At 32.9% G+C, this 27,058-nt stretch overlaps 2 protein-coding genes across 2 annotated transcripts in view; one reads left to right on the forward strand and one right to left on the reverse strand.

Annotated features, from left to right (window-relative positions):
* The first annotated feature begins 5,171 nt into the window (after positions 1-5,171).
* LOC130453391 (laminin subunit gamma-1-like) overlaps positions 5,172-27,058 on the forward strand; it is a 29,512-nt gene continuing 7,625 nt past the window's right edge. Inside the window, exons 1-6 of the mRNA XM_056793102.1 lie at positions 5,172-5,561; positions 11,974-12,235; positions 13,401-13,518; positions 14,048-14,231; positions 21,313-21,622; positions 26,768-27,029. Coding sequence (XP_056649080.1) covers positions 5,445-5,561; positions 11,974-12,235; positions 13,401-13,518; positions 14,048-14,231; positions 21,313-21,622; positions 26,768-27,029 — 1,253 coding nt within the window. The 5' untranslated portion in view covers positions 5,172-5,444. The remainder of the gene's footprint in view (positions 5,562-11,973; positions 12,236-13,400; positions 13,519-14,047; positions 14,232-21,312; positions 21,623-26,767; positions 27,030-27,058) is intronic.
* Positions 15,660-16,225, reverse strand: LOC130453392 (dynein light chain Tctex-type-like). Its single transcript, XM_056793103.1, has one exon. It carries the CDS (start codon positions 16,223-16,225, stop codon positions 15,836-15,838), a length of 390 nt encoding a protein of 129 aa, XP_056649081.1. The 3' UTR covers positions 15,660-15,835.

Below are 27,058 nucleotides of genomic sequence, written 5' to 3' on the forward strand. Positions count from 1 at the left end.
TATTAACTTTAGATAAAAATACAAAAAGATTATTCATTTTACGAGGGTTGCTACTTAAGTGATGAGATTAAAAGAATAACATTTAAATTGTTATTATAAGATTGTATTCTTTTCTTTTTATAGTACAAATAAATGGAGATCTTAGTTATTGAATTGATTCACGAATATATTATATAAATAAATTAATGATTAGAGCATTCTTTTAAATTGTACTAGTTTGTACTTGAAGTTTATTCATTTACAAATTCTGTCCTGCAACATTCTATTTCCATTTTTTTTCTGATTTCGTCTTATAGTTAAATATTTTTGTACCTTAAAGAAGTGATATATTAGCAAAATTTATACAAATACTAATTACAATATTGAAATAAGTGAATCGTGTTTATTAGTTGAGCTTCTCAACAAATTTTTGGAATTTAAAACAAATAATTAGATCATTAATAAATCATATATAACACATCCGACAATTTAATGGAATTTAATGATAATGGGCGTAAAGAGGAAGCCTCAACGGATGTGATAAGACTTTATCATAACGCCCTCGTTGAGACAACAATGATAACTCTTAAAATAATGAGGATTTTTATTGAAACGTTAAATTATAGCTATTTTTTGAAGCTAATTTTATATCAAAAGAGGATTAATCAAATCAAGACGATTTATCCAGAAAATGATATAAAAAAGGCTAACAAGTAAAACGTTAAAGAAGAAGAATAATTTCTTAACCTTGTCTTTTTAGCAATATCAACATCATGGCTATATATAAAGCACTTTATGGTTAGGTTAAGTTATAAATATAAAACTAGTAAAATATAATTTAAATAACTTTCAGGTAAATAATATTCCAATCTATCACAATTACAAACTATTTTTGGCTGTAATTCTACCACAATGTTGACTTATTTTTTAAAATCACTTCAATGAAAATTTCGTTTTAAATAAATCAGCTGGTGATAAATGATGTTATAAGATTATACAACAAATCAAAATAAAAGAATAATTTCCTGATTGTTTTTGTATTATTTGAAATTCCATTTCTTAAATTTAAAAGTATGAATTTTTATTAATGTATCATTGAAATAAAAAAAATTGTACTTCTATAGTTTCAAAGATAATGGTTTACTGACCTTCTCATTGATATAAAAAGGTCAAATACTAAGAAATGATAATTCGAAAGATAAAAGTTTGGGCTATTTATTTTCTCGTAATATAAATACATGAAATATTTAACTGCTAGTATATAAATATATTAAAGATATTATTTCATAATTGAAAACAAGTTCAATGATCCTAATTAAAGAAAAAACAAATCATTAGAGAAAACTGAACTCATAGTAAAATAGAAAGGTCTTTTACCAGTTTTTTTGGACTTAATTTTTGATAGGGTGCAGCTCTGGATAAGTACTATTTTTAGGAGAAGCAGAATTGTAGATGAGCAAAATTGGAAAAAGAATATTTCTTTTAGATGAATTAAAGACACACAAAAGTCTAACAAGAAAAATCTATTAAAACTAATCCTTTTTGTAGGTTTATCATTGGATGTAAATAGCTCACTTTGGAAGGGTAATAATAACCCTTTCTGGGAGATGATGAAAGTATTTTATAAGGTGGTTTACCAAAGATTATCCTGATGTTTTTGAAATGGATCAAATATCCATAAATTCTATTTTGTGTACAAAATTTGTTGGTATGTTTCACACAATGTTCTATTCCTGAACGAAAATGTAAGCCTTATTTATATTTTCTTTGCTGTTTATATACCAAATAACTTACAGATTTATGAAGATATAAAATTAGGTTAAATATAGTAATATAACCTAAAACTATGAACCCCATCGTGTTTTATTGTTGTTGCTGAATCAAATAAATTATTAAATTAACTAGAAACAGTAAAAGCTGAAAATAATAACCAAAAGCTTGTGAATCAAAACTTTTTACAACTCTTTAACAAGATTGGTGTGTTTCAAAACATAGTTTTTTAGTTCAAACGATCGTTGTTGTTTTCGAGAGTTTTATAGACACGAATTTTGTACAAAGATGGTTCCAGAAGTACCTGGCCTGATCTAGAGGTGAGGGTAGTTGCTTGTTGTTTAGTATTTGTTTGGTAGACATTAAAAGTGAACGTTTTCAGTGAATTTGTAAACGTGGGAAAAATTGTGTGATACAATATATTTATTTGAAAGGCATTACCCAAAAGAAAATAAACAAAGCAGTACTGGATAAAAAGTACGCGGGCTAGCAGACATAGTAGACATTTCAAAAAGTGCAATTCATCGGATATTAACTGAAAATTTGGACACGAGAAAGCCGTGCGCAAGATGGGTGCCGCGTTTGTTTATAATGGAACAAAAACAGCGTCGCGAAGATGATTCTGTCGATTATTTGGCAATGTTTTTGCGCCGTTTCATCACCATGGTTGTATTCTAGGTACATCACTTCACACCCGAAGCAAAAGAACAATCAAAACAATGGACTGACAAGGGAGAACCAGCTCCAAAGAAGGCAAAAAATGTTCTATCCGCCGACAAGGTCATGGCGTCGGTTATTGGGATGTGAGTAGGATAATTTTCATTGAAAACGGAAAAAATATCAACGGCAGATATTATGCGAACTTCTTGGAACGTTTGAGCGAAGAAATCAAGTAAAAATGGCCGCATTTGGCTAAGAAGAAAGTGTTCTTTCATTAAGACAATTGCACCAGCTCCCACATCTGTTATTGCAATGTCCAAAATTAACGGATTATGTTTAGAATTGCTACTTCATGCACCCTATTCGCCAGATTTAGTGCCCTAGGATTATTTTATGTTCCCAGACTAGTAAAAATTTCTCAGTGGTTGGTCTAGGTAGTAAATAATTTATTTATCAAAATTTTGGGATTATGATTCTTGACTTGATGAATTTCTATTCGTTAATATTCGCATCGATGACACGGTAAGTTGGGCCAGGTACTTCTGGAACCAGCCTCGTACTGTATTTGCAGATTTGTTTTGGTTGGTTTGTCAAAATCTGTAGTAAATATTCAAACATTGGTATGGAAAACACTTATTCTGAATTATTGGCCTGAAAACAAAACAGTTTTGATTTGATTCTAGAAAACAGAATAACAAAACTCAAATGCTTGTTTAGTAGAGAACCGCAGGACAGAAGGATACCAACAGTTTTGTATCACAATGAGTTAATTTTTAGAATTAAAAAGAAATACTTTTGTAAAAATCACATTTGTATGAATTATAATCAAAGTATCCAATACTGCAGCTTGAATAATATACGTCCGAGGTAGCAAAAAGTTTGCTGACCTAGTACATACTAATTCTAGAATAGCGCCAGCACGAATATAATTTCTACTGAGTAAGCAATTATAATAAATGTACATATTTCGGTAGGTATTTCTACAAAACTGCTTACATTGAAGTTGTATAATACCGGATGAGAAAAAAAAACAACCTTTACATCCGATATCAAGCAAATAATGAAGTTTTTACAATTTTTTCTAGTATATATGGATGAATAATCGAAAATCAACTGGAACTGAAATTATTTCATGTCACTATTCATCATTATTCAATTAAATAAAGTCCAATTACGTTCGGAATCAGAAGATGAACCATTGTACCTCATTGATCCGTGTTTCATCTTGTGCTTCGACTCAGTTCAGGGTAAGCCTTATTATTTCGAACCGTGACAAGTGCTTTGTCTTCTGGCAGAAATTCTTTTCTAAAGAAGAACGCATGTACTTTCCCTTGAAGTCTTTCTTTCAAATGGTTTGATATTTCGATAATTTTGGTTTTACTTAAGCTTTACATGCCCAAACCAAATGTAGAACTAATTAATTCCACTGTTTGTTAGTCTCTAAAACTTGATAACGGCTAAACCGATTTGGCTAATTTTGGTCTTGAATTATTTGTGGAAGTCCAGAGAAGGTTTCAAATATGAAATGCTCGGAATTACATAAACACAACAATTTTGTTTTTTCTTGATGTTTTGTCATAAATTAAATTTCAGAACGCAACCATAATATTTGACATTTCTTTACTTCGACTTCGACACTTTGACGCTTATTTTTGCAACAAGATGAAACTGCAAATGTGTTTTCGAAGCAGTTGCTAGACATTGGAAATAATAAAGTTGCAGTGCACACACTGATTCATCACATTACCTACAGATTTCTGTCACATCACACACTCAAAAGAGGAGCTTATTCAGCGCGTTTTTCCAGATATAGCGCAACAGTTCAATAACCATAATTGGCTGAAAATGAAGATGTTGATGATCTCAATGCTACCGTTCAGAATTTTCTTCCGGGGCAGTTGATTCCTTCGAATCAGGCAACACCGTTATTAACCAAGATCCGGAGTTTTTAAATTCACGGGAATTTCCTGGATTACCACCTTACAATTTGTTGTTAAAATTAGGATCAGTTGTCATCATGCTGCGTAACATTAATCAACCTCGACTGTGCAATGGAACAAGACTGGATGTGGAAAAAGTAATGAATAACAACATGGAGGCAACAATCTTAAAGTGAAAATACGTATAACGATGATTCCAACGAATTTACCATTCGATTTTAAACGTTTACAGTTTCCGGTACATCTCGCATTTGCGATAACCATAAATAAATCGCAAGGCCAGTCGTTGGAAGTCCACGGAATCAACTTGGAGTTATACGTCGCATGTTCGCGCGTAGTAAAAGCTTTAAAATAATTGTGTGTGTCTGTCAATATCAAATTGAAACCTTATAAATAGCCAGTATAAAAAATAAAACTTCATTCATACCGAGCATTTTTTTTATATTTGTTTGTTTTAAGTTAATTTTATACAAAAGTTTACGATTGAGGCAGTACGAAGTCTGTCGAGTCAGAAAATATATTTAAAATAAGTTTAGGATTAGTAATTAGGTTTTATTATTTTCTCATTCAAAAAAATAGACTATAACCGATTCAATTCGATTCATGTGAAAAGTTATATATATATAATCAATCCTCCTCCATGAAATAGTCACTAAATCCGCGAGTGTAATAAATCAACATTGAATATACTGTTTCCTCCATTATATTTCTTTATTTTCTATGGTTTTAAATGATTCCAAGTCCGTACCTGTACCCACCATACAAAGACTAATGTTTGCGTTTATTTAGTTTTTATCTCAATTCTCGACAGGCTCCTAGCATCTGGATCTTTCAAAGAACTCTCCATTCGCTTCACAGCATCTGTGCGTTCAGTGATCGAATTGCAAGTCTGAGTGTTAGTTGCCGGGTAGCCCAGTAGTAGGGCCAAGACTTAGAAGGTAGGCTCAGCTGGTAATGCGCGTTCGTGAACTCATGAATAGGGCCGTTTAAGAAAAAGAATTTATTTCTTTTTCGTATTTTATTCATCCGGTGGATAAAATAGGAATGTTTTATAAGAATCGTGGTTGGTGAAGTAGTTTTTTTTGTGTTATCAAAATGTGGATTTTAAGCACTTTTTGTTTATCGTTGGTGGTAATTTCGTGTGAGGCACAACAAACCCCGGCTATCGGGCGTGGAGGAACACCATGCTACGACACTTTTAATAGACCTCAGGTGATTTATAATATTTAACAATATCATTCAACTAGTAATTAAATCAATCAGATCATTTTTATTTTTTCCTATTATTCAATTTCAATTAGAAAATTGTAAAATCATGAAACCCAGTATTCACAATATTTTTACAATTTTATTTGATATCTAACGTTTCGGAAATTTTATTAAAATTATTATAGAAACCTTGAACCATTATTTTCAAAAATTAGTTATCTTTTTGATGTTTGGAACTTGTTTTATAGGACAAGTTGTAGGGATTTGAAGTTGAAGTTTTATTTAACGCACTTTCTAGTCTTTTTTCCACATTTGATTTACTTTGTTAGTTTGTATGTTTGCTTCTTTGTTTAGATGGAATTTTCTAATGAAATTTTTACAACTTTGAATCAACATATTGACTTAAAATTTCGCATACAGTACATGATTAAATTAAAAATTAACACAGTTTTCATACGTTCTATTTTGCATTTATGATATTCTATAATAAAGATTTTTTTGTAAAATAATTTAAATTTCTTTAATTTTCTTAGACCTTTTGATATATTAATGCATCTAAATGTCAAAATTTATCTTTCTTTTAAAAATTATCAAAAACAAACTAATTATAAAACAGATTAGAGACCTAAAATCAAGAACAAATAATAAATGTATAAATAATTGAATTGAGTCTTTTGCTTAATCAGGTTTTAAATGTAAAATAGATTCATAGTTCGTGAACGGGGCTTAAAAATCTGTGGTTATTAAATCGAAACTCATCAAGGAAGTTAATTAAAAATTTTTCTTAATAAAAGAGTATGGGATTGGAGGAATAAAAAAAATTAGAACGCCCACACTGCAAGGTTTTACTATATTCATTTAAACTTCATATTTTTTTGGCTTTAGAACTAATGAACCAAATTCATTTGTAGAGAACAAAAATTTACACATACTGAGCTTCTCAAAGCCTCGTCTTTATTTGAGATTGTGATCTGAATATTTGGAACAGAGTAGGGATTGTATACATGCAAAAGATTGTTAGTTAGTCAACTTTTTTATATATTTTTTAAATTATAATCAGGCTTTTTATGCGATTTCCACGGATCAAATTGTTTAGTCACTAATCGTTCATCTTTCAAACTCATTATCTTAGTATATAGTTAATAATTTTTGCCTTGTATTCAATCGTTTTTTTTTTGGCTTTTGACTCGTTTCAACTCTTGTTGGAACGATTTAGTCTGAATAACTGTGTGGAAACCTTTTGTTTAAGCGAAGGTATTGAATCAATAGTAATAGTTAAGGATTCCAGACATTAATAACTGCCTTAAAACATAGTTACTTGGAAGTTCAATAAAGTTTGATATTCTGAACAAACTGTTAATCTTATTCAGTAAACATACACTCTCTAAAATTAGATATTACTAAAAGAATTGGTGAATGTACGAAGTTTCTGGAATATAAACTCAAAGACCATTGACATATGATTGTGGTTTACAGTGTTGGCTTTAGCACTTTATTTATTTTCTAAAAAATAATGAAAACATCCGGGCAGTTAGTGGCATAATCTAACCATATGGTAGAAAATTGAAAAAAAAAACGTAGAAATAGTGACAATCAGCCACCATAAAAATAACAAGTTTTGAATGAGTGAAAAGTCGGAAAAAAATGCTAGAAAGAATATTTGATCTAATGAAAATTGATGAATGAATGGATATATAAAAGTGAAGCATTGGAGATCAATGGAAGGTAGACCAAGAGTATGATCGGACGATCAAAAATAAGATAGAAAGACCCGGTGGGAAAAGACGTGAAAAAATCTATGCTGAAACACAAGATAAACAATAGGAGAAAATGGAGAGCTCTAAAAAATGGTCCAATTCCTCTGAGAATGTTTCTTAAGGATGTGGTTTTAAAATTACTTACGATGCAACTTCATGTTTTAATTTGAAGAATACACGATGAAAATTTTTGACTGAATCTAATAATGAAAAGCTGTTTTCTAAACATTACTATTGCTAAGTCGATTTTAGAATTCTTCTGCAATTGCGCGAACGTGTTTTGTTAGATATAAATTTGATGTTTTTATCACTAAATATACTAAAAATTCTATCATTTGATTTTTCAGTTCTGTAGTTTGATATTTACTGAGATTTTCGAATTTTTTTGGCAACATTAGTATTCCATCACTGAATTAATTATTCTTGGTATGTACAACGATCTAAAAATCTACATATCTCATAAATCATAAATGTTATCCAGTTAAAAAGAGTACGTTTTTATTAAAAAATCGATTAAAAAATTAATTTTTGCTATCTTTAGATTGTACAGGTTGTCCCTGTAAAAGTTACGGATTGTTAACCATTGGGCATAAGCCGCTCCTGGCCTTAATTAATCTAAGCTAAGAATGTGTTAAATTTTAATCTCAAATTCAGCTGCTTGTTTCTTCCATTTTGTACATCGAACAATATTACAAGAATAAGGTGAATAAAATATTTTTCAACCATTTTGTACAATATTTTACATACTTGTCTTGCAATATTTGATATTATACTGAGATTTTCGAATTTTTTTGGCAACATTAGCTTTCCATCAATAATTGGTTCCTTCGATTTGACAGTTTACTTCAAAAGAAACAATATTTGCAAAAAATAAACTGAATTAATTATTCTTGGCATGTACAACGATCTAAAAATCTACATATCTCATAAATCATAAATGTTATCCAGTTAAAAAGGGTACGTTTTTATTAAAAAATCGATTAAAAAATTAATTTTTGATATCTTTAGATTGTACAGGTTGTCCCTGTAAAAGTTACGGATTGTTAACCATTGGGCATAAGCCGCTCCTGGCCTTAATTAATCTAAGCTAAGAATGTGTTAAATTTTAATCTCAAATTCAGCTGCTTGTTTCTTCCATTTTGTACATCGAACAATATTACAAGAATAAGGTGAATAAAATATTTTTCAACCATTTTGTACAATATTTTACATACTTGTCTTGCAATATTTGATATTATACTGAGATTTTCGAATTTTTTTGGCAACATTAGCTTTCCATCAATAATTGGTTCCTTCGATTTGACAGTCTACTTCAAAAGAAACAATATTTGCAAAAAATAAACTGAATTAATTATTCTTGGCATGTACAACGATCTAAAAATCTACATATCTCATAAATCATAAATGTTATCCAGTTAAAAAGGGTACGTTTTTATTAAAAAATCGATTAAAAAATTAATTTTTGATATCTTTAGATTGTACAGGTTGTCCCTGTAAAAGTTACGGATTGTTAACCATTGGGCATAAGCCGCTCCTGGCCTCAATTAATCTAAACTAAGAATGTGTTAAATTCACCTGCTTTTTTCTTCCATTTTGTACAACAATATTACAAGAATATGGTGAAGATACACAGCTTCCAGCCTTAATTCTGATTCCATCATCACGGATATAATCGGGGATTTACATGAATTCATTGTTATAGTCGGATTGAATAATGATCTCACATTAAAAGTCGTGAGTTGTGCAGACATCTTTATCAAATGAGAATAAATTAAAGGATACGATACAGAAGCTGACATAACATAAAATCTACATACTATAAAGATGTTTAGTGATTTCTATACCAGGTCTGTATTAGGATATTTAGATCCCACACGTATATTATTTACGCAGACATTAGCCAATCAATAAATCTAATTTCCCGAAAATATTTAGAGTGAAAGATTAGATACAATATTTATATATTTTTGTCTACAATTATCTAATAACCTGCTAGTCTCCATTTCTGTAACAACGTACCAACTCGTGATCGCGGTTGGTCTGAAGATTAAACAACTGGTGACGAAAGATTATGCACCTCGGGTTTTCAATTATGGAATGAAGAACAAAAATGAAATATATATTTATATTGCATGTTGAATCTAAATTTTATTATGTTATTAGTTAAATTATTTCCCAATAAAAATTGTGAATTTAGGTTTTGTAAACTAACCTTTCTCAAAGGATTAAAAAATTGTAAGCTTGTAGATTTTCCTACTTTACAAAGTGGATCTGGTCTAGTCTGGTTTGGTCTGGACTGATCACTAGTTATATTATGTATTCGGACCTACCTTTTCGTTTACCTGAATTTTTCCTATCCCAAGTTGGCGTATTCTTATTTTAACGGTTGAGTCCAAGTCTTAAGTTCAATAATTTATGCTTGAATGAATCGTTTTTTTCATATTCATATTTTCTGGTTCACTTCGTTTTCTACTATAATTTTGGAATTTAATTTCCGCTCAAATAATTCTTGAGGCTTCACTTCTACTTAATCTGTACTCTGAAGGTACTACAATTTGTCTATGTCTTATAAACCGTCGCTTAGTTGCCTTTGTTTTGGGAGATGGAAATTAGGCCAAACTAATTATTTGACCCACGGTTTTAAATTCGGTTAAAAAGTGTCACAGGTGTTAAGGCTGCTCGACATGACGCGATACAACGTGCAATGCAATTCAAGACGCAATATTTCTCGATGAAAAGTATACATAGATGAAGTTTCATGCAAAATCTTGCACCTGCAACGTTATTAGTCTGGCGCCATTTTCACTGCGCGCAAGCTGCACTTCTAGGAAGAAATGAGTTTTTCTGTTTCTTCATCCATTCCCAAATATAATTTTGTATGTTTCCTGGACTCCCTTTCCCTTATTCTATCTTGCCACTGCTTGGCCCGCCATCGCCTAGGTGCTCTTTCCGTCCATCAGTCTCCAAAAGCAAAAACTGTCTGACCACAAGATATAAAATAATATTTGAGGTTAGGAAATTGTTTACTTTTTCTTGTAGTATTACTTGCGTAATTTTGAGCAGCATGCAATATTCGTTTATGCAATATTTTCGTCTTCCAAAAAATTGCGTGCAATTTCTTGCTTTATGGCAAGCGGCCTTTAGATTAGGTTAGATTTCACTTCGTGAAATCGGTTGCTGCAAATTTTCCAAACCAAAGATGAAATATTTGAGAAGAAACAATTTAATTTCTCAAAAATAATTATGAAAACTTTTTAATGATAATCATCTAATTTTGTTTCATGCAAAAATTGCTTTTGTATACAGGAAACTAGTTTCAAAAAATGAGTAATTATTTATCTTTATGTACCTGCCCGAATGTTGTGTTTTGTTTGTGGGAAAACGGACCAGAAACGACAAAGGATATTTTAAAATAGATGCACATGTGTTTTACATTTAGAAACAAGACTTCGGTCGTATTATATAATGTAAAGAACGCGCTCCCGATGTTCATAATTATGTATTTAACGCGTTAAAGATTTTATTGTTCGTTTTATGCTTTATTGTACATAAAAATAGCCTAAAATAACTTTTACAATCGTAAATAATTCGAAAATATCATATTACCAAAAGATGAAAGATTAGTGAACATTTTTCAAACCATCCCTTTGTCCATAATCTTCATTCTGTATCGAACATTTAGATACTACCTCGTACATATAGATGTCGGAAAAAAACTTTTTTAACTCTTCCAAATATTTTTCACCGTCTTTCTCTTCGTCTGATGAAACTTTCTCTTCTACAATTGGAATTTTGAGGTTAGGACACAGGAAAAAGTCGGTGAGGGTCTAACCAATTCGAAATCCAATCCGTAAAAATTTTTGTCATGGCGTGAGAAGATATGGTTTTTGAAAACGACGTTTTTTTTATCATTTACGGACGCTTTTGTACAATTTCTACATCTATTTAAACAAAAAATACCTTTTTAAAGGTGGCGACAGCCATTTAAGTGAAGCTACTTTCGTTATATTCAAAACAATGGATTCAAAACGATTTAGTGGGTTAATTTATCATTGCTTCTTGATAAAAAATGCTGTACAAGCTAAGCAATGGCTTTAAAAGAACCATTTGTTATTGGTTTGCTGAATTTAAACGTGGTAGTACAAACATCGATGATGGTGAACGTTCTGGTCGTCCAATTGAGGTGGTTACTCTAAAAAACATCAAAAAGTCGTTGGTTATATCTAAGGATGGAACAAGATAGATTTAGCGAACAATAAATCAAATGATGGAGAGGACAGGAAAAGATGGAGGCAATGGATGACGAACAAGATAGTCGATGAACACAATCTCATAAAAAACGATTTCCATTACTATTCCGACCACTTTTTTGACTGTTTTTGTGTCGTTTTGGAAGTGTGAAGGATCGTGGTTTTATCTATCTGTCTCATTTTGCTTGAACCACGTCAATAAGGTTTGTGAAATGTTTATTCGAATGCGCTTTTAGTCCAAAAGCTTACATATCACAAATTTTATTGACTGCACTTTATATTCTGCACATTTCTTGTTCGAAACTTTACTACAAAGTTTGTAATTTCTTTCTTCACAAATATGCGCAAATACATGGTATATTCGTGGTATTTTGTGGTATAAAATTCTTGATGTACTATTTATTCCAGAGATGCATACCCGAATTCGAGAATGCAGCTTTCGGCGTCGTTATGGAAGCAACAAACACCTGCGGACAAAACGGAGATATGGAATACTGCGTCCAAACAGGCGTAAACGGAATCAGAAAATCTTGTGAAATTTGTCATCCGGGAGAACACGACCCAAGGTACCTTACAGATTACATCACGGATTATTCAACATGGTGGCAGTCAGAAACTATGTACGAAGGTATCCAGTGGCCGAATCAAGTCAACTTAACGCTAAAATTTGGTAAGTTGCCAGATATAATCCGCTCCAAATCGACAGGATGGGTTAGACGGTTTTTCATGGGTTGAGTACACGGAATTGAGTTCGACTAAAGCGCCACTAGATCTTTTTGATAAAAAACTAAAACAACATACACTGATTCGTCAGCCCATTAACGTTTTTCCATGCACCCAATTGTCTTGTACTCTGAAAGCGTTTTTTCTTTCCCGATTAGGAAAAGTGAATAATTTGATTCATTAATATTCATATTGAATTGTAAAGAAAATACCGACGACAATAAGAGGGAAATGAATTTATACTTACCGACGAGATCGCCTTTTTTAGATCGTTTCCTTTTAAGGGTTTAGTTTTTTATTCAAGATGGCGCTTTTTACATCAACGTTATTTACAGGGAACTGTATAATTTAGCATGAAATTGACTGTTTTAAATTTTAAGTTCAAACCTACGAGAAAAAAATTCTTGTTTGGGTTTGTTTCGTTTCGAATAATTAATATGCGTTTCTGTTGATTTTGGCCCTGATATAGGACTATTTTCCTCTGCAAGGGTTGTGCTTAATGATGTTGTTTTTGCGTGAGTGAGCGATTCATTTTTGAATTCGCGATTTCTATAACAAACTAATAGAAAATTTTATGCTGCAAATAAAAAGCTGTTTGTTAAATAAAAGGTTATATTTCCATATTTATCCGGGTGGGGATAATAATGAAACCACGTTAGTTTAGCGTTTTTTGAGGTCGTAGAATCCATTTATCGAGTCACGGATGTTGACTTCTTGTTCGATTTTTCGTATTGGATTCATTTTTGGAAGATTAGGGCTTGGCTGCAAAGGGAATGAAAAAAAGTTGAAAATAATTATTATTCCTGCTCTTATTTATGAAAATTTTATGTGCATTCGATTGGGCTAGATGTACTTTAGGTTAGGTTTACTTTAGGTTATCTTAATTATATAGTTTGAATCAAAAGGAAATGCCGTTTTTTGTGATTCATAAATCCAGTTCAAAAAGAATCTAATTATTGATACATCCGGAAATAGTTATTTCCTACATCTGGGCCTTCGATAAATGGATTCTGCGATCTCGACAACGGCAAATTAGCGTGTTTCTATTATGATACCAAACCGATAAGAATTTACAAACATTATTTTTGATTTATTATGTTTTTTTTTTGCAGATAAAACGTTCGATATCACGTACGTTAGATTGATTTTCAACTCTCCCAGGCCAGAAAGTTTTTATATCTCGAAAAAAGTAACTAGTGATGGTCCCTGGATACCGTTTCAGTATTACAGGTACGATAAATTTTACTAATTGGTTTAGAAACGAAAATTCAATCTCTTCGTTACGCTTTCCTTACAAGGAGGCTATAAAGCCAACATTTCCAATTCAATGAAGAATTCTCCTAACATAAGTTGAGAAACAATATCGAAAAATGTACTTAGACAAGTCATATACAATAAATACAAGTTTCATACAACCATCAAAAGCAAAAGGAAAGTTTATCGATGGGTTTACAAACACCAGACGTCCAAAAAGCTTCCTGATTGCCCCTGATAATAGTTTTATTGAGCTAGACGTTATTCGTGTTGGCAACAATATTTCCATAGCGACCAAAGCGGACAAATCGTCTCAATGAATTACTATAAAAATTTGACATTAATCCGAATTCGGTTGCCTACGCCACTGGTATTTGAATTTTAACTACGGATAATGTGGCTGATTAATTTCATTTTTAATTTATTATACAACTTTTCGACTAATAATTATGTGAACATTTAACTCTAGAATATTATTTCTGATTAATAACCTGCTTCTTTTTAGTGCTTCTTGTCGAGACACTTACGGCTTACCTGACATGACCCATACCACCAAGGGGGAAGAGACGAGGGCCCTTTGTACTTCGGAATATTCCGACATTTCTCCGTTGACTGACGGTAACATTGCTTTTGGTACACTAGAAGGTCGGCCGTCTGCTTATAATTTTGATTCCAGTCCCGAACTTCAGGTAAAAAGAGTTTCATCAGAAAATATCAGGTGTGGAAGTGTTGAGTGCGATTTTTATGTTAACATATATAATTATGTTATCAATTCCTTATACTTTTACTTAGATTGAATTTTATATCCCGTAGTGAAGTCAAATTTGTGTTTAAATTGAAAAGAGTTACCAAAATAAATACTTCACCTTGAGTCAAGGAAGTTTGGCGTCTTAATTGTGGCAGTAATTTGAAAATGATGACATTTTTGACTAGAGAATTAACATACCATTCGAATTATACAGATTGTCCCTCCCCTTTTAAAAAATGGGATGCTGCGTCTGTCATTCAAAATGGTTTTAAGGTAGTGATCGCATTTTCACGTCGAAGAAAGTCAATTCTAACATAAATTTTACACGTTTCGAAATTTATTTATTTCGAAGTTCAACGAAGTTTATACTTGATTTTCTCTTTAACCATATCGCCTTAATTTGTTTTAATTGCAGCTTGATTCGTTTGAAACATAACCATTCAGATGCCATCTTCAGTTACTTCTTTGTTTATAATAGACAGAGGTTGAAAAAACAACGAAAAGCAAGCTTTCATTTAGAACACACTGGGGAGTGAATAAATGAATGGTTATAAATATTCCGATGTTGCCATATCACTTATGAATATTTCCTTTAATTATTCATTACTATATCTTAATAGTAAGAAATTAATTCCACGGGATGTACTAAATATAAGTTAATTTTTCATTTTTTTTTATTTTTCCCTGTATGAAAGATAACACCACGAAATTTGAACAATCATACGAGGTCTGCTACTTAAGTTTTGATATATGGCAACACTGATGTGATTATGTCAAATCTGACATTGTCATAATAAAGTTTGACATTTTTAATAATAAACGTACTCAAGAGGTGTTGACATACGAGTGTCGTTTGAGTTTTTTACAGATCTTGCCAGTGGAGACGAATCTAACAAAAGTTGTTCGCGCATGAGGCATTTCAAAGCAAATAATCGCCCGTTTTTTCGGTGGATATCGCCACCATTCTATTGCAGAAACATAAACAATTCTGATTGGTATACTAATATTTGTTTGCCGAAAAAATCAATCGCAGAAGACGAATCATTCTCCATCACGACAACGCGAGCTGTCACACATCAGTTCAAATAATATCGTTTTTGAATAGTCAAAATTACGAGGTTAACCGAAGAAGCGATTGAAGCGATCGAATCGCTTGTTTTGGAGGTACATCAATCGTAATGGGAAAACAAGGATCAAGGTGTTTAGTTGTTTAATATTGTCAAAACATTGAAATCTTCCCTCGGTGCTTTATTTTTATCAATACGTTTAAGTTTAAATATGTTAAATTCACTAAAGAAAATCACTTCAAAAGTTTAAGATCCTCCTGGTGACCACATTCAAAATCTAAAAACGTTCTACACAATCTCTTTTGTCTACGAATAATAGTTTATGTGATAAAGCGTTTTTAGTTGAATATCCAGTACAATGAATTTAATCAATGAAAGACTAAGAATATATTACGTCATATCCAACTGATTTTACACGACATCACTTTTAATTTTTTCCAAATTCGACACCCCACTGCTAGTATAGATAATTTTTTATTTATATAGCCAAACCGAAAACAGTTACTACGCAGTACATGGTGTTATTTTCCCATCTAACGGTACATGTACCATCGGTAGCGCTGTCCCAATAACAAGAACTAGCTGTATGCAAACCGGCTCCAGTTTTTTGCATGATCGAACAAGTCACAACATATTTAAACATCTTCTTCGTTTTACTTAGAGCCGAAAGACATTGTTCTGAAACAGTAGCACTCCATTGATTTACTTTCTCCGGTACGTAAGTTGCGTCACTCAAAACATTTTCTATTGTATCTTTAACCAATTTACTAACATCCTCGACAATAAACTGATTCTCTTCATCATCCATTTTCTTAATCGAATTTCGACAGTTTCGGTTCGATGACAGATAATTTTGATTACCAAACATACTGACTAGATTTCTTGGTTTAGAGTTAGACCTAAAATGTAATGGATGTAGTTTAGCAATAGGCTTTTAATTATCATAAATATATTTTTTTAAAAATTATCAAATAATGGTTTTTTTCCTATTTCAACACACATATGAAAGGAAAATTATTTTGTTCGCATTAAGAACTTAATATTATAGTCAAGGAAATCTATTGGACAAATTTATCTGTCATTGGTAGCGACTCTTCTCGAAATACAGATAAAGAGATTACCGTGGCGAACAACGAATGTCTGTTTAAAAATGGGATATATGGTTTGTGAAGTTATATTTTCCAGATTCATTGCGAAAGGGCTTCTTAAAAAGTTGTGTTTAATGTAGGTAAAACTTGTGGGAAATGCTCAGGATTTTGACTAAAGCTCCTTTCATCTAATGAAAAGAGGTAAACTTCAGCTAAATCTTCAAGTTGTACTTTACTGATCTTGAAAGTATCTATGAAGTCCTCTTAACACCATCAAATCTAAAAGAAACGATTCGAAACAACGGAATTACCGGAAAAAGATCAAAAAGCTAACACGGGCACAAACCAGAAAGTCGATTGTTTACCCCACAGCCGTTATTTTAACATTACGCAACAGTGGAAATAAATTTGCAAAAAAAATCTGAGTTTTGTGAATTGCTTGAAGCCTGACTTGTAGATAGATTGAAAAAATGCGTTACAGCCGTATTGATTTCACTAATCTTGGAAGTATCTATGAATTCCTCCTCTTAACACCATCAAATCTAAAAGAAACGATTCGAAACAACCGAATTACACAAACCAGAAAGTCGAATGTTTACCCCACAGCCATCATTTTAACATATCGCAACAATTGCAATGAATTTAAAAAAAAATATGAATTTTGTAAATTCCTTGAAACCTTACTAGCAAACAGACTAAAAAAACTGCGATAATATTCAGTATCAGCAGATAAAAGTATCTATGAATTCCTCCTTTTAACATCAAATAAAAAAGAAACAAATAAAAACGACCGAAAACCAGAAAGTCGATTGTTTACCCCACAGCCGTCATTTGAACATTACGCAACAGTGGAAATAAATATGCAAAAAACCTGAATTTTGTGAATTGCTTGAAGCATTACTTGCAGATAGATTGAAAAAATGCGTTACAGCTGTATTAATTTCACTGATCTTGGAAGTATCTATGAAGTTCTCCTCTTAACACCATCAAATCTAAAAAAAAAACGATTCAAAACAACCGAATTACCGGAAAAAAATCAAAAAGCTAACACGGGCACAAACCAGAAAGTCGATTGTTTACCCCACAGCCGTTATTTTAACATTACGCAACAGTGGAAATAAATTTGCAAAAAAAATCTGAGTTTTGTGAATTGCTTGAAGCCTGACTTGTAGATAGATTGAAAAAATGCGTTACAGCCGTATTGATTTCACTGATCTTGGAAGTATCTATGAATTCCTCCTCTTAACACCATCAAATCTAAAAGAAACGATTCGAAACAACCGAATTACACAAACCAGAAAGTCGATTGTTTACCCCACAGCCGTCATTTGAACATTACGCAACAGTGGAAATAAATATGCAAAAAACCTGAATTTTGTGAATTGCTTGAAGCCTTAGTTGTAGATAGATTGAAAAAATGCGTTACAGCCGTATTAATTTCACTGATCTTGGAAGTATCTATGAAGTTCTCCTCTTAACACCATCAAATCTAAAAAAAACGATTCAAAACAACCGAATTACCGGAAAAAAATCAAAAAGCTAACACGGGCACAAACCAGAAAGTCGATTGTTTACCCCACACCCGTCATTTTGACATATCGCAACAATTGAAATGAATTTTAAAAAAAATATGAATTTTGTAAATTCCTTGAAACCTTACTAGCAAACAGACTAAAAAAACTGCGAAAATATTCGGTATCAGCCGTATTAATTTCACTAGTCTTAAAAGTATCTATGAATTCCTCCTTTTAACACCATCAAATAAAAAAGAAACAAATAAAAACAACCGAAAACCAGAAAGTTGATTGTTTCCCCACAGCCGTCATTTTAACATTACGCAACAGTGGAAATAAATTTGCAAAAAAAATCTGAATTTTGTGAATTACTTGCAGATAAACTGAAAAAACTGTGAAAATATTCAGTTTCAGCTGTATTAAATTCACTGATTTTAAAAGGATTTATGGATTCCTCCTCTTATTACTAAAAAAATAAAAAAAAAACAATTCAAAACTATTGAATTACCGTAAAAACACACGGGTACATACCAGAAAGTCTATTGATTACCCCACAGCCGTCATTTTGACTTAGATCAGCTGTTTTCTTAGATTACTTAATTGTGGTTTAACAATAAAAAAGAAGAATAGAAATATTAGCAAGTTTGTTGTTAATATACTAAAATAGATAATTAAATATATATTAGATACAAATACAAAAAAAACAATATACTTTTCACGAAATGACTGCAGAATTTGTGAATATGTACCTGAATTTTTCTTTTATCACTTTTTTCAATTCACTGTTATTTGGAAACTGTCTAGTTTCACATTTGAAATGAAACTGAGGGTGAAACACGCAATGTGCTACAATAATAGAAGTTTCGTGTGCACCTAATAAAATGAGGAGTAGAAAATTTAATAGATTTCAATATCTACCCAACGTTTTTGAAATTTTGGTGGAAGTTTTAGTAAAATATTGTTCTCAGTATTCGTATTAAATCGCTATAATTACAAACACGCAGAAAGGGTTTTGCTTTAGCGTTTTAACAAAGCGTGATAATGATATGAATTTTTAAGTACAATATACTGAGTGACATTGTTAAAATATTTATACAAACAAAAAAAGTTATTTGTGTTCTTCAAAACATCTCCCCATTTATCTTTAGCGAGGTTGCCACCAAACATCAACCCCTCTGTACCTTATTCAACTACCAATGATTGTAAATATCCTTAAAACTATGGTCTCTAATGGCCTTCAAAGAACCATATCACTGGGACGACCCTACAACTTGTTTATTCTATAATCGTTCTTGGAGCATCGACACTGAAATTCCTTCTCGTACGGTTACGTCCATAGCCCTAAACTTCAATACGTTCTATAAACCGAATCTCGAACTAACGTTTGGTTGTGACTTTAAGTATCGATATCTCGAAATAGAAACGAGATATTTTTCATTTACAAATACTGGCGCCTCGGAAATCGTACTCGTCTCGAAGTATTGAACGCCATCTGTTCTATAAACCGAATCATGAATTAACGTTTGGTTGTGACTTTAAGTATCGATATCTCGAAATAGACACGAGATATTCTTCATTTATAAATCCTGGCGCCACGGAAATCGTACTTGTGTCGAAGTATTGAACGCCATGTGTTCTATAAACCGAATCTCGAATTAACGTTTGGTTATGACTTTAAGTATCGATATCTCGAAATAGAAACGAGATATTCTTCATTTACAAATCCTGGCGCCACGGAAATTGTACTCGTGTCGAAGTATTGAACGCCATCTGTTCTATAAACCGAATCTCGAAATAACGTTTGTTTATGACTTTAAGTATCGATATCTCGAAATAGAAACGAGATATTCTTCATTTATAAATCCTGGCGCCACGGAAATCGTACTTGTGTCGAAGTATTGAACGCCATGTGTTCTATAAACCGAATCTCGAATTAACGTTTGGTTATGACTTTAAGTATCGATATCTCGAAATAGAAACGAGATATTCTTCATTTACAAATACTGGCGCCACGGAAATCATACTCGTCTCGAAGTATTGAACGCCATCTGTTCTATAAACCGAATCTTGAATTAACGTTTGTTTATGACTTTAAGTATCGATATCTCGAAATAGAAACGAGATACTCTTCATTTACAAATCCTGGCGCCACGGAAATCATACTCGTCTCGAAGTATTGAACGCCATCTGTTCTATAAACCGAATCTTGAATTAACGTTTGGTTATGACTTTAAGTATCGATATCTCGAAATAGAAACGAGATATCTTTCGTTTACAAATCCTGGCGTCACGGAAATCCTACTCGTCTCGAAGTATTGAACGCCATCTGTTCTATAAACCGAATCTCGAACTAACGTTTGGTTGTGACTTTAAGTATCAATATCTCGAAATAGAAACGAGATATTTTTCGTTTACAAATCCTGGCGTCACGGAAATCCTACTCGTCTCGAAGTATTGAACGCCATCTGTTCTATAAACCGAATCTCGAACTAACGTTTGGTTATGACTTTAAGTATCGATATCTCGAAATAGAAACGAGATATTTTTCGTTTACAAATCCTGGCGTCACGGAAATCCTACTCGTCTCGAAGTATTGAACGCCATCTGTTCTATAAACCGAATCTCGAACTAACGTTTGGTTGTGACTTTAAGTATCAATATCTCGAAATAGAAACGAGATATTTTTCGTTTACAAATCCTGGCGTCACGGAAATCCTACTCGTCTCGAAGTATTGAACGCCATCTGTTCTATAAAGCGAATCTCGAACTAACGTTTGGTTGTGACTTTAAGTATCGATATCTCGAAATAGAAACGAGATATTAATTTTACAATTAAGTCATTAAATGTCGGGAATTGGTCTTGTGAATCTCCTGATGTGCATTTTATGGCTCAAAATTTCTTTCTTCGCTTCAGTTTTTAAAAATACTTTTAAATACAGACTCAACTATCATTTCTATCAGTTTTTGCATATTTTTTTGTGATTTCTGTATGTCTGTTACACAACAAAACAGAAAAACCGAGGGAAAGTAATCTGTCACCTTTTTTGACAGTACAAATCGATTAAGGTTACGTTCTGTAAGTACAGTACAGTACAGTACAGTCCCTATTGAAAAAAATATTTCCTTTATAAACGATATTATTATTTTTTAAAAGTTTTGTGATCGCGTGTGATCGTAGACGAAATTATTATTAGGAGAACAGAAACACATTAGGAAGTAAATTTATGTTGACGTTATTCCAAACCATCTAACACGAATCTTGAGGGGAGTTGAAAGATTCATATTTTACCTGGCACCAACTCTTTATAAATAAATTGCTAAAAAATATCTTCCACAAAATCTTTTTGTTACAGGAATGGGTGACGGCAACGGAAATAATGATCACATTGGATCGTTTGAATACATTTGGCGACGAAGTATTCGGAGACTACCAAGTATTGAAATCCTACTTTTACGCCATATCTGATATAGCCGTTGGAGCAAGATGTAAATGCAACGGTCACGCTTCGGAATGTATAACTTCCTCGGGAGTAGACGGATCAAAACGAAGAGTTTGCAAATGTGAACATAACACCGCAGGATCAGATTGTAACGAATGTCTGCCGTTTTATAACGATGCTCCTTGGGGAAGGGCGACTGCTCAAAACGCGCATGAATGTAAACGTAAGTCACATTTTTCGTTTAATTAGTCATTTACAACTTTGAAAAATCTGTTGCTAACTATAAAATTAACGATATTGAAGTTCTAGATCAATTGAATTGACAATCGGACTTATTAATGCATTGATGAACAAAAAAAGACTTTTTTCTGAAGGAAATTTTTGTATTCTTATTCCTACAACTCATTTTGTGTTTACATCTCATCAATTTTTGTCGAGATTTTAATTTTTTGTGTTTCCTAATTCTGTTTTATAAATACTTTTCATTACCACGTAGATTTGATCATTATCTGCGTGAAATTATCAACAAAGGGTGATTTGAATTTAAAAGTTAATAATAAGAGGTGTGGTATGGTGTCTGCATCGGTGCATTACTGTTTATAAACCACTCCAAGAAGTTGATTTCCACCTATCGAGTTTACCTACATAGTCCCACGCTGGTTCTTTTAGTTTATCATTTCTTGACGGCCCGTCTTGTAACAAACTCGAAAACGTTTTGTTGGTATCTGATATAAACAAAATATTGCATTTTCACTATATAGCTTTTATAATTAATAAAAAAATAATGAAAAAACACTAATTTGAAAAATAACAATGTGGTTGTCTATTGTATTTGTCGTGGTCTACTTGAATATGTGCTTTTCAACTTGGGATGGTATCAGCCCTTGGTACACGGGATCAAGTGAGTAAATTTGGACACTTTTTAACTTAATTAATTATTTATATCAAGAATAACAAAAATTATAGGGTGGCACGTCAAACTTATAGGGAAAGAGTTATTTTAGGGTGGCACGTCAAACTTACAGGGAAAGAGTTATTTTAGGGTGGCACGTCAAACTTACAGGGAAAGAGTTATTTTAGGGTGGCACGTCAAACTTACAGGGAAAGAGTTATTTTAGGGTGGCACGTCAAACTTACAGGGAAAGAGTTATTTTAGGGTGGCACGTCAGACTTATAGGGAAACAGTTATTTTAGGGTGGCACGTCAAACTTATAGGGAAAGAGTTATTTTAGGGTGGCACGTCAAACTTATAGGGAAAGAGTTATTTTAGGGTGGCACGTCAAACTTATAGGGAAAGAGTTATTTTAGGGTGGCACGTCAGACTTATAGGGAAAGAGTTATTTTAGGGTGGCACGTCAAACTTATAGGGAAAGAGTTATTTTAGGGTGGCACGTCAAACTTACAGGGAAAGAGTTATTTTAGGGTGGCACGTCAGACTTATAGGGAAAGAGTTATTTTAGGGTGGCACGTCAAACTTATAGGGAAAGAGTTATTTTAGGGTGGCACGTCAAACTTATAGGGAAAGAGTTATTTTAGGGTGGCACGTCAAACTTATAGGGAAAGAGTTATTTTAGGGTGGCACGTCAAACTTATAGGGAAAGAGTTATTTTAGGGTGGCACGTCAAACTTATAGAGAAAGAGTTATTTTAGGGTGGCACGTCAAACTTATAGGGAAAGAGTTATTTTAGGGTGGCACGTCAAACTTACAGGGAAAGAGTTATTTTAGGGTGGCACGTCAAACTTACAGGGAAAGAGTTATTTTAGGGTGGCACGTCAGACTTATAGGGAAAGAGTTATTTTAGGGTGGCACGTCAAACTTACAGGGAAAGAGTTATTTTAGGGTGGCACGTCAAACTTACAGGGAAAGAGTTATTTTAGGGTGGCACGTCAGACTTATAGGGAAAGAGTTATTTTAGGGTGGCACGTCAAACTTATAGGGAAAGAGTTATTTTAGGGTGGCACGTCAAACTTACAGGGAAAGAGTTATTTTAGGGTGGCACGTCAAACTTATAGGGAAAGAGTTATTTTAGGGTGGCACGTCAAACTTACAGGGAAAGAGTTATTTTAGGGTGGCACGTCAAACTTACAGGGAAAGAGTTATTTTAGGGTGGCACGTCAGACTTATAGGGAAAGAGTTATTTTAGGGTGGCACGTCAAACTTACAGGGAAAGAGTTATTTTAGGGTGGCACGTCAAACTTACAGGGAAAGAGTTATTTTAGGGTGGCACGTCAAACTTACAGGGAAAGAGTTATTTTAGGGTGGCACGTCAGACTTATAGGGAAAGAGTTATTTTAGGGTGGCACGTCAAACTTACAGGGAAAGAGTTATTTTAGGGTGGCACGTCAAACTTACAGGGAAAGAGTTATTTTAGGGTGGCACGTCAGACTTATAGGGAAAGAGTTATTTTAGGGTGGCACGTCAAACTTATAGGGAAAGAGTTATTTTAGGGTGGCACGTCAAACTTACAGGGAAAGAGTTATTTTAGGGTGGCACGTCAAACTTACAGGGAAAGAGTTATTTTAGGGTGGCACGTCAGACTTATAGGGAAAGAGTTATTTTAGGGTGGCACGTCAAACTTACAGGGAAAGAGTTATTTTAGGGTGGCACGTCAAACTTACAGGGAAAGAGTTATTTTAGGGTGGCACGTCAGACTTATAGGGAAAGAGTTATTTTAGGGTGGCACGTCAAACTTATAGGGAAAGAGTTATTTTAGGGTGGCACGTCAAACTTACAGGGAAAGAGTTATTTTAGGGTGGCACGTCAAACTTATAGGGAAAGAGTTATTTTAGGGTGGCACGTCAAACTTACAGGGAAAGAGTTATTTTAGGGTGGCACGTCAGACTTATAGGGAAAGAGTTATTTTAGGGTGGCACGTCAAACTTATAGGGAAAGAGTTATTTTAGGGTGGCACGTCAAACTTACAGGGAAAGAGTTATTTTAGGGTGGCACGTCAAACTTATAGGGAAAGAGTTATTTTAGAGTGGCACGTCAAACTTACAGGGAAAGAGTTATTTTAGGGTGGCACGTCAAACTTACAGGGAAAGAGTTATTTTAGGGTGGCACGTCAAACTTATAGGGAAAGAGTTATTTTAGGGTGGCACTTCAAACTTATAGGGAAAGAGTTATTTTAGGGTGGCACGTCAAACTTATAGGGAAAGAGTTATTTTAGGGTGGCACGTCAAACTTACAGGGAAAGAGTTATTTTAGGGTGGCACGTCAAACTTATAGGGAAAGAGTTATTTTAGGGTGGCACGTCAAACTTATAGGGAAAGAGTTATTTTAGGGTGGCACTTCAAACTTATAGGGAAAGAGTTATTTTAGAGGTCTCAATAAAAAAATGTCAAGTAACTATATCTACTATTTATTTTTTCGTCGTCAAAAAGAATTTTTATTTTACACGGGAAAAAATATATTTAATTGCAGCGCTTTAATTCAAAAAATTATGCTCATTTTTCAAAACACGGTCATCATTTCTTTTTGAAGTTCAAGCAGAATGTTGATAAACCATTCGAAACCCTGAAAGAGTGTCCCCAATCTCCATAAGCTCCTTGAAATACAAGTTTTGTATAGACAATTTCATCTGGATTTGCCTCGTGATGGAAATGGCGACGAGCTTTGATAACAAACTTTAAAAATAAATTCTAACGTTTCGGTACAATTCGGTAGTTTTAACAAAATAAAATTTGATTTTGGATCTTCGGACAAGCAATACGCCGTCTGACGATAAAAGTTTGAATTCTGCATTTTGACAATATTTCGTACTGATTTTAATTCTTTCAAATTTGATCAAATTTGTTCTCAATAAAGTGATTATTGAAAAATCTGTGCGTAAAAACAAAATTTCCATAATTTGTACCCCTCTGTATGCATTTTTGATCAAAGTTTTCCCATTTCACGACCAAAAAAGAAAAAAATGATATAATGCTTAATATTTTCAACAGTAAAATAACATCGTGTGGCTCAACCCACGCAAGCGATGTTTTATATATTTATGGCACGGTTCACGGCGAGTTCTATCTGTTGCGAGGCATCTATAAAGTCTCTTGGATTTTAAAAGATCCATTAATTAGTTTGTGAAATGTATGGGAACTAAACTCACATAAAATTCTCATTTAATAATAAGAGATGTTTCAACCGATCACTTATTGTAGAAAAGGAAAATTTGCTGATAGACCAGCAATAAAATGGACCGAAATACCTTTCTGGGGATCACGGCCTTTTCCTTCAATGTAGTTTAAACTATTAAATTATAAAATCTACACGGAGATTCAACAGGTTATTGTTGAGGATAGAAAGAAACCCAAACTAGTTGATAGAGACCAACAGATTCGGTGGGTAAAAAAAGGAAACATCTATCCATATAATTATTGAATAAAAGAACTTCTAGTTTTATAAAAAGTCTTTGGAAAATTAGTAGAGGAAATGGTAGATCGCTCTTTCTTGGTGAATTATCACCGTGTAATACACGCATCCGTATTAAAGGAAAATGGTAGATATCATATAAGATGATGATGGAATCATTTGTTACAATAATAAAAAATGATCTAGGTTCTAGAATTCAGAGGAAAAACGATGAAATGAATAACGCAAACATAAACTTTAATGTTTGGAGTAGTAAGACACAAAAATAAGAAAATAGAATAGACCTGGACGAAATGAGCGATAGGAGAAGAGACAACGAGTGATTGGGCATTAAAATGAGAAAAAAATCTAGGACTTACAGTAAATTGTGGTTAGGTTAGGTTGGTACGAGCAACATCAACCGAAATTGATCGTAATTCACTTGGAAGCTCGATGCCTATTGTGCTATTTTCTACAATTTATAAAATTTCTTAACTACCTAATAATCCACTCATCTCATTACCTCTTAAAGCTTGTTTTTAAGCATTGCCAAACCAGAATTAAGGTTTCATATTTCTAATTATACCATTTCTTCGAGACAATCCAGCATTCGACATTATTTTTTCGTCAAGGACACCTACAGAGCAGATGCTCGTTAGACTTTTCTTCTGTTTGACATTACTGTCAACAGTAGAATGTCCAATGAACACTTCATTGGTCTTCTGGTTAGAGAGTGACAAAATCCGCCTCAATCTTTTAACGTATCATGATGATAAAAGTAGTCTTCTATTGATTGTCCACGAGTTTTATAAAATTCCATTTCTTCGATCTTTATTAGTGCCATATGTGTTGTCGGTAGTTTTGAAAAACCCAGGCGAAGATGTCATTACAATAATATCAACAATGACAAGTGACAAGTGACAGTGACAAGTTTTCTGTTACCAATAACCAATCTAACATTACCGAACCATGAAATATTTGAACTTCTACAGAAAAATTATATTTTCTTTTGATATTTTTTTGCAGAATGTAACTGTAATGGTTACTCAAACAGATGTTTCTTCGACCAAAAGTTATATGAACAAACTGGCCACGGAGGACACTGTCTCGATTGCATTGCCAATAGAGATGGCGCTAATTGTGAGAGATGTAAAGAAAATTTTTACATGAGAGAAGATGGTTACTGTATACCTTGTCAATGCAACTCTATTGGTTCAAGAAACCTTCAGTGTAATGCGGAAGGAAAATGTCAGTGTAAACCAGGCGTTACTGGAGAAAAATGCGATAGGTAAAGTAAAATTAACAAATGTGATAATT

Source organism: Diorhabda sublineata, chromosome 2, assembly GCF_026230105.1.
Source record: "Diorhabda sublineata isolate icDioSubl1.1 chromosome 2, icDioSubl1.1, whole genome shotgun sequence".
NCBI classification, from domain to species: domain Eukaryota; kingdom Metazoa; phylum Arthropoda; class Insecta; order Coleoptera; family Chrysomelidae; genus Diorhabda; species Diorhabda sublineata.